Source organism: Hoplias malabaricus, chromosome 12 (assembly GCF_029633855.1).
Source record: "Hoplias malabaricus isolate fHopMal1 chromosome 12, fHopMal1.hap1, whole genome shotgun sequence".
NCBI classification, from domain to species: domain Eukaryota; kingdom Metazoa; phylum Chordata; class Actinopteri; order Characiformes; family Erythrinidae; genus Hoplias; species Hoplias malabaricus.
Window position 1 is genome coordinate 6,698,711 of NC_089811.1, and position 12,917 is coordinate 6,711,627.

At 40.5% G+C, this 12,917-nt stretch overlaps 1 protein-coding gene across 4 annotated transcripts in view; it reads right to left on the minus strand.

Annotated features, from left to right (window-relative positions):
* Positions 1-446: 446 nt before the first annotated feature.
* glsb (glutaminase b) overlaps positions 447-12,917 on the minus strand; it is a 48,064-nt gene continuing 35,593 nt past the window's right edge. For 3 of the 4 annotated variants that reach the window (XM_066641370.1, XM_066641371.1, XM_066641369.1), the window contains 4 exons: positions 6,197-6,258; positions 5,544-5,620; positions 4,391-4,454; positions 447-2,953 (listed from right to left, as the gene is read on the minus strand). In XM_066641370.1, coding sequence (XP_066497467.1) covers positions 2,797-2,953; positions 4,391-4,454; positions 5,544-5,620; positions 6,197-6,258 — 360 coding nt within the window. In that variant the 3' untranslated portion in view covers positions 447-2,796. Of the gene's footprint in view, positions 2,954-4,390; positions 4,455-5,543; positions 5,621-6,196; positions 6,259-9,907; positions 12,567-12,917 lie in introns of those variants that run through there. The other variant, XM_066641372.1, reaches the window with a different exon arrangement.

The following is a 12,917-nucleotide window of genomic DNA, read 5'->3' on the forward strand; positions in this document are numbered from 1 at the left end:
ATTTTTCATCAGCTTTATTATTCCTCCTGATTTTTGGAACTTCTAAAGTTTTCAAGTTATAGATAGTGTCAACTCTGACACATCCACCCTGATCATCACCCTGCCGTATAGCCACAATACATATGTTATATGTTACTGGTTATACATTTGTCAAATGTTTTAGACCCAAAGTTCAAGTAAACTTCCAGTATTCCATTCTGAGCCATTTCCAAAACAGAGAACACCTAGTTCTAGATTACATTTTTATTTGAATAAAGAAGCATACATTGAGAATGCTATGCAGTCCATGACTAATCTTAATCCCTGTCCATGAAAATAGTGTTCCCATTAGCTCATATTTGCTCTCTTTAATTTCAAACAACTACAGTTGGGAAGTAATTGCATTGTATTGGGCTCAATTCGTAAAAAAAAAAAAAATAAATATTACACTCCTGTTTTGCTTGAAAAGCATATTTTTTATTTAATAGTGTACATCAAAATAAATAGAATTCACTATTATAATTCATTGCATTAAACAGTTGCACATGTACACACACCTTTGATCGCAGTCACATCTCAATTATTAAATAAAATCAGAAACGAGGTATCAGATGTACCCATCATGATGTTCATTCAAACGTCGTCTCATTCTCATTGCAACTGATGCACAAAACTTTGGAAACAAATACGGAAAATATGTGCTATTATTTATTATTACTTATTTAAGGTGATCATTATCACGTCTTTATCATAAACCTTTCCACTTCACCACAGTATTTTTATGAGAATATCTGGCAGTTTTTTAGAATTAACATTTTCACTTTGACTAACTTCCTGCCAGAGTTTGTATACCTGCCCCCTCAGAGTGAAGTGTAGCGGTGAGTATGAAGATAGGTGAAGAAATGACAGCATAGCTGCGCTCAGCCTTGAAACTGGATAGTGGAGAGAGAACTGCGTTTTATCCAAAAGCCCAGTGTATTAAAAACACTTTAGGCCAAATGTGATAGTTATATGACAACAATGAAACACGAGTACTTAAACACATCATAGCATGAACTTTGCCGCAAACTGGAACAAACATTTAAGCGTATTCCAGGTGGTTGCTATGATATTCCTTGTGGTTGCTAAGTGTCACGGATACAAAACATTGACACAGAGTGACACCTCATTGGCATGTCCTTGTGGAGACATCTTAGCTTGCTAAACGTGTGTGAGGTACAAGCTAGTTCCGCTAAGTGCTTAATAGCTAAGCTACTTGTTGCTGTTGCTATACACAGACTCCCTGTTATTGGTCTATACTTGTCTTTATAAGTGATTTCTGTTCCAGAAGTACTGATGATACACATTATACCTATAAGAGTTAAGTCTATTGTCACATATTGTAATATTTATACTGTATTGTCGTGAACCATATTCATAGTAGTGTATACATTAGTTAACACAGTTTATCAAGACATAAATACCACTTCTGCTCAATGTAAGAGGCCCTTCTGGATAAAGAATGATTAAATAAGCTGGTGGAGGATGATGAGAACTGGAAACACAAGCCAACCCTTAACTCCTTCAGTGGAACTTCTGATAACCACAAATGTATTTGTCTGTGCTCACACTCAGACCACCTGAAACCCAAAAGTGCAAGACCTTTTTCATTGTGGAAAAAATCCCTAGGTAGCAGAGTAATAAAGAAGCAGACATGTGTCAGAACTTACACCGTGATTCTAATTTTATGCACTTAGCAATTCATAAATTCTCACATGTACCTGGATGAAACAAAAAGAGAAACTGACAAATGTTTTGACAACTCACTTCCAGTTAAAACCAAAAACTGAAGAAAAAAAATGCAACAAATACATTGTAAAATGTATATAAACATTTCTGAAATGGTATTTTTAACTGTAATTCATTATATTACTTTTTGATATCGTTAAACTTTACATTCAAACATTGTAGTGTCATAGTTTTAACCTAAACTTGATCATTGTGTGTTTAGTGAGGTGCTTTTCGTCAGGCTTTTGAGAGAGTGCTGTTCACTAGGGCTTTCCTGGACACATTCAATCTAGTGTAGGGCTTAGTTGCATTTCCAATAATCATTTTACGTTTTTTAAGTGCACTGTCCCCTTACTCACAAATGAAGCCCTGCACATCATCTTTTCTCACTCTGTGAGGGCAGTGTCCCTTGTGGTGTATCAGACCACAGTTGGACGAAGGCTATAACCCAGACATTATTGGAAAATGGAGAAAAGGATGCAGTGAAATTGAAAACTTTTAATCTTTATCTGATTGAGTAGAAACATCTTGTCGGCTACATTACCTTAATATTAAAGCCTCTGAACACCGTGAACACCATCGTTGTCGTTTCTCCTGCAACAGCATCAGTTAAGTGCCCACTTTGTAAGAGGTCTTAGAGCTCAGAGCAATACGCTAGAGCTTAGAGGAATGAATGGCCTTCAGTGCTTTTGCAGTTTGGGGTTTGGAGTGTGATTTTTCACTGGTGGTGCTTATGGTGCGTAACTCCCTCTAGTGGTCCAAGGCCGTCATTCAGCCACTTTACAAGACAAACATCAATACATCACCAATATACAGTTTACTATTATATGTAGGTATCCTGTCTAAGATATCATTTTTCACAAATTAATATAGACACAAAGGGTAATACATTAACAGAGGAAACATGACAAGAGCTAAATCAATCAAGAAACAAGATAAAGGCAAATGCTGTACATGTCTCAGACCAACAGCAGATTTGTACATTCACTCTAACATCACCGCGTAATCCAGTCTTTGGGCTTGTGCAGTGTCCTCGCCTGCTGTGGATGTCTATGTCTCCAAAATACCGTCCAGATTCTCGGCAACATTCACTTTGTCTGCAGCAGGTTTCTCAGAAGGGCTGTATTTTTTGTTGTGCTCCTGCAGGAGTGTTACGACCTCATGGTGGCCAAAATGTGTCGCTTCATCCAGTGGTGTGTTGCCCCACCTACAGTGTCATATTTATTGAATTAATAAAATCATCAAATATACACAATTTTGGCAATTGCTCTCCTAAAAGTGTCATGTGGTCACAGCCCACAGCTCATCTACTAATATAATATATTCCTAGGGTGACCAGACGTCCTCTTTTACCCGGACATGTCCTCTTTTTTAGATTTAAAAAAAATCTCCGGGCGGAATTTCACAAACGTCCTGGATTGTGTTTTTCTAGAGCAGGGGTACTCAAATAGAAATGATGAGGGGCCATAATTTTTTTTTCAATGACTCAAGGGGCCATTTATTGGGACCGTGTATGATAACGTATAACAATATAACGTATGACATTTATATATAACATATTAAGCACATAGGGCGGGTACTGGACGGTGGTAGAAAGAACGCTGGAACTGGCGGTTTTCGCTGTCCAGTTTTCTTTTGGGGCCCGTCATTATTGCTCCGGTCGGTAAACGTGTTGCTGCTGCTGAGCGAGAGAGTGACTGTCTCGTTTCCGAGGGCTTTACTGCTATCTGTTTATTGTTGCCATGGAGGCAATCCCCAGCCTCGTCTTGAGATCGCGGTGCGCGATTTCAAAATAAGAGCGGCCAGCGCGATTGAAAAAAAATTGTAATAAAAAAATAAACTTTTCAAAACAGCTCGCGGGCAAGAAATAGATGCCCAATGAGCCTAAAAAGGCCCGGAGGCCGTTATTTGAGTATGGGGGCTCTAGAGCTTACATAGAATTTCGAGAAGTTTCGTTCACAAACTAGTCCCGCCCTCCCCTACTCCGATTGGTTCGCTTGAGTGAGAAGGGGGCGTGGTGAAGTAGCCTAAAGGCTTCTGATTGAACGGTCTGACTGTAGAGCTACCGTTATTGGTCGGTAACCTTCTCTGTAAACATTTAATTGGTCAGTCTGCACGTCAGTAGTCCTTGTTTACGTCAGGCAAAGCTCATGTACCCACCCTCATCTCGAGCAGCTATGCCGAAACGTAAATGTAAGTTCTCGCGAGAGCTCATCCGAGACGTGTTCTCTTTTTCACCATCTCAGATCTGGTCACCCTATAATATATGCACAGCTTCTTGACTCCTGCTCATCCAAGAATTCCTCTAAAATGAAAACCTAGACTAGGTTTTTTAATATTTGTGTATGAATTTGATAGAACTGAGCCCCCCAAAATATTAATGATGTACTGAAGTTGAATCACTATTCACCATCTTCAGAGAAATCTTCAGACATCTGTGAGGTTGTGTAAATATGAATGTTCACCAAACTATCTATTATAGCCCACTTGAGATATTGATGTTAATCACAGGATGTATTTCATATCCCAAAGGAGTCAGGACTAATGTTTGTTCAGACTGAAACACAAGAATGCCTGTCAATGCTGTTTGGCTGTATTAGTAAGCTGAGATGTTGCTGTTACCAGTTATAAAGTTTTGTCCTACCTGTCTTTAGGGACGGGGTTCACTTTGCAGGCTTCCAAAAGAAAACGGACAACATCTACATGTCCTACAAAAAAAAAAAAAAGGCAGAGCCTAAATCATACGCATACAAAAGCAAACTCCATTTTCAGAAACATTTGGATGTAATGTGCAAGTACAAACCATCAAATGACATTCAAATAATTTACACCCTATATTTGAGAGAATTACAATGTCAATATTTATTTTATTATTATTAATAACATTTGCCCATTTTTAATTTGATGCTGGAACATGTTCCAAAAAAAAAAAAAAAGTGTTGCTGTCACACAGCTCCAGGGACCTGGAGGTTGTGGGTTCGATTCCTGCTCCGAGTGACTGTCTGTGAGGAGTGTGGTGTGTTCTCCCTGTGTCTGCGTGGGTTTCCTCCGGGTGACTGTCTGTGAGGAGTGTGGTGTGTTCTCCCTGTGTCTGCGTGGGTTTCCTCCGGGTGACTGTCTGTGAGGAGTGTGGTGTGTTCTCCCTGTGTCTGCGTGGGTTTCCTCCGGGTGACTGTCTGTGAGGAGTGTGGTGTGTTCTCCCTGTGTCTGCGTGGGTTTCCTCCGGGTGACTGTCTGTGAGGAGTGTGGTGTGTTCTCCCTGTGTCTGCGTGGGTTTCCTCCGGGTGACTGTCTGTGAGGAGTGTGGTGTGTTCTCCCTGTGTCTGCGTAGGTTTCCTCCGGGTGACTGTCTGTGAGGAGTGTGGTGTGTTCTCCCTGTGTCTGCGTGGGTTTCCTCCGGGTGACTGTCTGTGAGGAGTGTGGTGTGTTCTCCCTGTGTCTGCGTGGGTTTCCTCCGGGTGCTCTGGTTTCCTCCCACAGTCCAAAAACACACATTAGTAGGTTGATTGGCGACTCAAAAAAATTGACCGTAGGTGTGTGTCTGTGAAGGACTGGCGCCCCCTCCAGGGTGTATTCCCGCCTTGCGCCCAATGATTCAAGGTAGGCTCTGGACCCACTGTGACCCTGAATTGGATAAGCGGTTACAGATGATGGATGGATGGATGGATATATAAACAAACTAGTGAATATGTGAGTGTGTGTAGCCCTGTGAAGGACTGGCGCCCCCTCAAGTACACAGTTTTGTGGTCTGAACTACTGTAAAAGAAGTGTGTGAATGATGAGAGTACAGTATTCACCCTCAGCAGCGGCCACATGGAGAGCTGTCCTGGAGTCATAGTCCCTCTGCTCCATGTCCACTGAGGAGAGCGCAAACCTGGAGAAACCACACACACAGCATTTACACACACTTTTCACAGAGAATGCATGGAGAAAATATGGCGTCCAAAACAAAATCAATGCTGCACTGTATTTCCAAATGTATCCAGACACTTCTTTTGTTTACACACAGTCTACATAATGTCCATTTCCAGTATAACAGGACGTTCTGCACATGAGCCCACAGTCACCATGCTCAGTGCCAAGCACCTGCTAGAGGGGCATGAAGTCACCCCCAGTGCTGGACTGTGGAGCAGTGTTCTCTGGAGTGACCCTTTGGAATGAGTTAAATGATTTAAAAAATATATTTCTATAGTCATAATAGAAATACATTAGATCCCATGTGTTTTAACAAGGAGGGAAATGGTTTGTTCTTAAAAGAATGTTAATGGATCTGTTTGCAATATGGCGCCATGAATGATTAACATTCAGCTTTACTTTCCTCTGAATGCTGAATAGCTAAGTGTTCTCACACAAACACACACACACAGGCTGTGGAGGAGGAGTGTAACAGGATTGGGACTGAGTGTTGAGCTGTGAGGGGGCGGACTGAGAGTCAAGAGCGCCTCCATACCTTCTGAGAGCAGATACGTCTCCAGTGTAGGCCGCAAAGAGGAGGTTGATCACAGACTTCACCTGGAACAGGAGGAAAAGAGGAGTTTGTGCACACTGGAGATGCAGGGAGGTCCCATGTCTACACCATGCGTTCCCTCGGCTCAGGCCCATTAAAACAGGACGGAGGAGGAGTTGAACTTGAGAATAATCATTTGCATAATTACTTTGTCTGGTGCATGCAGAAAATCACATATTTATGATCGAGTTTAATTATTGATCATTTGTTGTACTATGATTGCAATATGATTAGGAAGTATGTTCAATAGAGATTTTTACACTTCCTCAAAAGCTGGACATAAAACATCCATAAGAGGGCGCCATCAGCCCACTGCTACATTCATATAGACCTCTACACTCCTCCTGTTGCACTACATCATCATCCTTTTACTGTGCATTTTCACGCACTGCTGACCACTCCTGCTCCCCACTTTAACTTAGATCAGATTCCTCTGTGACATAACTTCAAACAAACATAAAAGGCCCAGCATTAACAATCACGTAACGACACTGACTACACACTACATACAAATGCCATCTCAAGATTCTGCCAACCACAGTGTTCAGATATGCGCCAGCTTCTTTCCCACAATACACAGACCTAGCACAGCTGAGTCCAACTCAGGGTAAGACCCTCACACCTACAAACTGAATACAACCCTCCCACACACACTTAAGGCCAAACCAGAGAGCATGTAAATGACTTTCTCCCTGTATATATCCTAAATGCTGATAATTATTCATTCATTGTCTGTAACCGCTTATCCAGTTCAGGGTCACACACCCCGGAGGGGACGCCAGTCCTTCTCAGAGCGACACACACACACACACACACACACACACACACATTCACACCTACGGACACTTTTGAGTCACCAATCCACCTACCAACGTTTGTTTTTGGACTGTGGGAGAGAACCGGAGTACCCGGAGAACACCCATGCAGACACAGAGAGAACACACCACACTCCTCACAGTCACCTGGAGGAAACCCACGCAGACACAGGGAGAACACACCACACTCCTCACAGAGTCACCCGGAGGAAACCCACGCAGACACAGGGAGAACACACCACACTCCTCACAGACAGTCACCCGGAGGAAACCCACGCAGACACAGGGAGAACACACCACACTCCTCACAGATCGTCACCCGGAGGACACCCACACAGACACAGGGAGAACACACCACACTCCTCACAGACAGTCACCCGGAGGACACCCACACAGACACAGGGAGAACACACCACACTCCTCACAGACAGTCACCCGGAGGAAACCCACGCAGACACAGGGAGAACACACCACACTCCTCACAGACAGTCCTTTTCTTTAAACTAAGGTATGGACACCCTGTGGCCACACTGATACTACATGGGAATTAATAGATATTGCATGATTGCTAATTTTTTAGCACTGGATATTAATCAAACCTGACTAATCTGGCTAGAAAATCTTGGTGTACGAGCATTCAATTGTACAAACGACCTTTGTAAATTTAAGTTCATATAGTTGGACACTAAATTCCAAACATTGCCTTAATCAGACAGGTATTTGAAGTATTTCAGTTCCATTTACATTAGGCCCTGGAAACCTACGATCACATTTTACACACACAACACAGAGAGAGGTCCGATCTACAGCAAGATTGCACATGACTGGTCAGAATCTAACAACACACGTTATAAAGGGAAGGGGATATGAGTATTTGGGGTAGAGGCTTAATACTGCCTACTCTGTACAGGCCGATGAGACCGACTTTCAGGCATTTGACAGTCAAAACAGCAACTTCACCACTACGTTCACACACACCACATTATTCAGCTCATAACAGAGTAAATATAAAAACAGCAAAATAGGGCAGTAAACACATTTAGAAAATGTAAAACACATGAAAACACAGTGAGCTTAGATTTCAAAAAGTTACATAAAGTTATTATGTAAAATTGTGTGTGTCTTAGGGCAAACAAATTCTGTATAAGTAAAGGTGTTTCAGTCATTTGCAGTGGTTTGTTGTGAAAGGTTTCATTGTGAAGATATTGACAGTGGTGTTGATAGGAACCAGATTTCTAAAATGTTTGTCTCTGAAGACTTCAACCCATAAAACTATAAAACAAAAGTAACACAGCCTGATCCCTTCTGGTGATTCTTTAGACTTCTCAATGTGAGTGAGTGAGTGAGTTAGTTACAAGCCAGTTTCACAAGATGCCAATGTGAATTTCATAGGTTGTTTTGGATATTTAATTTAAAAATGGCTTGATTTGTGTCGTAGGCAATGTAAATAAGCCAGTAAGCTTCTCTGCAATGGTCCATGTCATACCAATCCACCCAGAACGGCTGAATACATTATCACTTATGACACATGATTACTGATACATTACATCGAATTAAGTGGAAATTTTGAAACTTCTGTGGAATGAGAAATGAACAAGGAAAAAATTCAAACAGTAGTCAGAGTGGACTATTCCCAGAAATACAGTACTTAGAGGAAGTAATAAAAGTTAAATAATGAACACAATATCTGGCATACAGAACAAACAGACGATATAATATAAAAATGATTAACAACTTATATAACAATAAATAAGAGAATACAGCAATCTTGGTGATCTTCCAAGATAATATTACTAAAATACAGCAAGCAATGAAAAAATACTTAAGGCTAATTACCTTGAAACCATGCTGCCTGCTGGCTTCCTTTCAGCATTAGCAATCTTAGCATTTTCATGTGAAGTATTATTTTACAGATCTTCAAAGTGGGGTTTTCTATATTACTTCTCGTAGCAGATCTGTGAGCCATGCAGATTCACTCACGTGATTTTGTTTAAATACATACTGTTTTTAAAGACAGAGGGTTTGAGGCCTAGTGTTTTGCTAACGGCTAATTAGTACACTGGCTAGCCACTATACAAACCTCTCTACAAATGTAGCACTTCAGTTATTCCTGGAGTTGTGATGAATGAGCAATAATACAGTTAAAAAAAAAAAAATCAAAGTTATAACCCCCAGTTAGCTTTTTTTTTGCTAACATCTCCTACTTATTACAAAACATGTTCATTTTACACAAAATTGCTTATATACGTTGTAGCAGTACAAAGATGGCTAATGGGTAGGAAACCTGCTTATCTTTATAGACAAATTTATAGAAACTCTATAAAGATGTTTATATCAGTTAACGCAAAATTTCATGCACATTTACAGTTATAACTGGTGCTAATACTCATACTACATTAGCCTCAAATACAACAAGGCCAAATGTTTGTGGACACCTGCTCTTCCAATATTTATCCTGAATTTAAGGATATTAATAGGAAGTTTCTTCTTTTGCTCCAATAACAGCATTTGTGTGTTACAGTGAGGAGTTGATCGATTAAAATAAGCCACTCCAACTCATCTCACCATTTTCAGATACTGCTCCAACATGTGACAGAAATCAGTTCCACTGCTCTACAGCCCAGTGTTGTGGAGCTTTATACTCTCAGCACTGAGCATGGTTCCGGAGCATCTTATTATGCACCAGCTGAAAGTTTCCAAAATGGCTGCTCCTTAAAATGGTTGAATTTACAGGTTTTAGGGGGTGTCTACAAAATTCTGGCTTGGTTTAAAAAAAAAAAAAAAAAAATTGGTGACTTCACAGACACAGACACAAACACATGCCTTAATGCAGCTTCTTTATTTATTGGAGAATAAAAAGACAATGCATAACACATTATCTGTAACACTAGAACACCTCTTAAGGTTGTAATAGTTTGGTTGTCTGTACTGATCCTTTAACAGTAAATACATGTCTCCATTGTCTTGTCATTAGGACACATTAAGACTATACTGTGTGTAAAAGCGGGATTATGGTTTCTTGTTGTGTGAAACGCAGATGAGATGAAGACAAACAAATGTAACAAAAAAAACAAAACAAAACATGGAGTAACAGTGAGATGGTTTAAATAAATTTATTAAAATGATACAAAAATGTGAATTACCAGCAAGACACTTAAAGTGGAAATAAAAGCAGAGAAAGCACTATTTGCAGAACTAGAAAATTTGTTATAGACTTGAAAAATAAAACACTTGAAAACATTTCTAATAAATACAGCTACTGCGAAGCCAAGACACTGTCAGCATTGCCGTATTTACAGCTCAAACAGGAGTAGTCACATCAGTAATACAGAGAAAGTTTCAGATTCCCTTCATTTTTCAAGTAATTATTGTGTCCTGCTTCCGTTAATTTTTTATTTTTCTAATAAACAGAAGCCTGTCTGTTAGTCTTGTGTTAATGCATTTTTATACCGTTGCATGACCACAAGAGCAACAAACAGGCTCTGAAACTGCAGCAGCACAGAAATTGCACATGCGTCCAATCAAAACAGTGTAACAGAGAGAGATGAAAAGAAAGGAAAAAGAAAGGGAAAAAAAAAAAAAAAAAAAAAAAAAAAGGCAAATGATAAATGCTGACAAAAAGGAAAAACTCATGCGATCAACACACCCTGATACTTCAGGAGCAGTTGAGCTTGGTAAGGTGTAGAAAATCATGAATAATCATAAAATATATGCAATATATAATACAGAGCCAGGGAACACAAACACACATGCTCTACATTTAACTTAAAAAAAAAAAAAAAAAAGAGGCCTAGCAATTCATACACAAAAATATCACAGAGTGAAAATGATGGGAGAAAAAAAACACTTAAAATATCAGTTTATCACTTTAAAGTTAGTTTGAGATAAAATAATATACAAAATGTTCATTTACTGTTGCGAGAAAACAAAGGATGCATTTTATTTTTGCCTCGTTTACTTTTACAAAAATGTACCTCCATTTAATTCATCCTTGATCTGATATTAAAAACATGCACAAACCACATGAACTACAGATTGCTCTCTATGGGAAATACACAATGAATTACCTCAGTTGTTTCTTGCAACAGCAATGATTCAAAGGTAAATGCTCAATCACAGCCTCAACATGGAATACTGCAACAAATAGTTTAGCTGGTCCTGACTGAGCCTTTAACCCTTGTTGAACAACAAACCATGAATAAACAACAGTAAATGACAATACCAATTCAAAAGTATTACATTATGTAGCGGCAGCACACCAGGATAGGCTCCAGAAAGCTAAGCAGCATAGATCTAAGGCCTCAGCTGAAATATGTACATGTGCAAATAGGGCCAGGTCAGCGTTGGGGGCTGATATTTGGTGAGAAGTTAAAGGTTTCTCCCTAAAACGCCTTCTCTAATTCAACCACAGTGTGCTGCTAAAAGCACTTATGTAACAGCAGAGGGCATCGCAGACGGCTACAATCAATGCCTGATTGTCTTGCTGCATTTTTACTGTTATTTTACTGTTTTGACGTGTACCCCTCACTCCCCAGATTCTAAAAGTCTGTTAATCTTCGAAAAAGGTTTAAAAGAAAGCAAGCTGAAGCGTTTGGGGCCAGTGAATGTAGCATAACTACAGCTGAGTCTGACTGAAGGTCATATGAGCCTACATCACCACACTGTTTTCTGTTTCAAAACACAGCGCACCAATCAATACTCCCTCTGTGGGGAGTCCCAGGGGAGGGTGCGGGTGTCGCTCTAAACTCAGTTCATGATGTGATTGATGATGGAACTATATTGACGTCACCGTCGACTGCAGACAGACAGGGGCTACAAAGTTAATCCTTTTTGTACAACACTGTGGTTCCAAAGAGTGGAGGCCTCCACTCAGCAGCCGGTCAGTCCCACACTAACCCTTCGTGCTAAGAATAAAAGAAAGCCATTCACTTTCAACAATGAAAACAGCCGTGACGTTCATTCGCTGTTAGAAATATTAGCGTTTACTGATTGCACCGTTTTTACTGAACACTTTCTGGATGAAGACAAAAACAACTTGCCCTTTAACTGCACTTTAACCCATCAGTGAACTTCCAACTCTCTGCCTGACTTCTGAAACACCTTCTTTTGCTTTGGTTTCCTGCAGCGTTACATACACAAACGAAACGGAAGCAGAGCAGCATCTTAAAGAGGGCACATGCCCCACACTTCAGACAGGAAAAGACAAACAACACCTCAGCTAGACAATCACAAAAAAGAACAAGACAACAACAGAGAAAAAAAAAAAAAAACACAAAATTAAAATAAATAAAACTCTCCGGCCCCGTTTATATGCGCCCTTTTTTCAGACGAAGCAGGTCCATTTAGTTGCGCTCCCCAACACTCTCCATCCTATAGACTACAGTGGTGGAACTGTCCTCATTTGACTCAGTGGGTGAGACTTTTTTCCACATAGTGTCTTTGAGAGCCAGCTCCTGCTGAAGGCTCTCGTAATCCATGGATCCAAAGCAGATGTGCTGCTGTGTTAAGCAACACGGGGAGAACACGTTAGTTTTGCTCGCCTGCAGGGCTCCTCCAAATCTGTGCATGGATATCTGCCTGTCCATCTACCTTCCATCTACAGGGGTTGGACAATGAAACTGAAACACCTGGTTTTAGACCACAATCATTTATTAGTATGGTGTAGGGCCTCCTTTTGCGGCCGATACAGCGTCAGTTCGTCTTGGGAATGACATGTACAAGTCCTGCACAGTGGTCAGAGGGATTTGAAGCCATTCTTCTTGCAGGATAGTGGCCAGGTCACTACGTGATGCTGGTGGAGGAAAACGTTTCCTGACTCGCTCCTCCAAAACACCCCAAAGTGGCTCAAT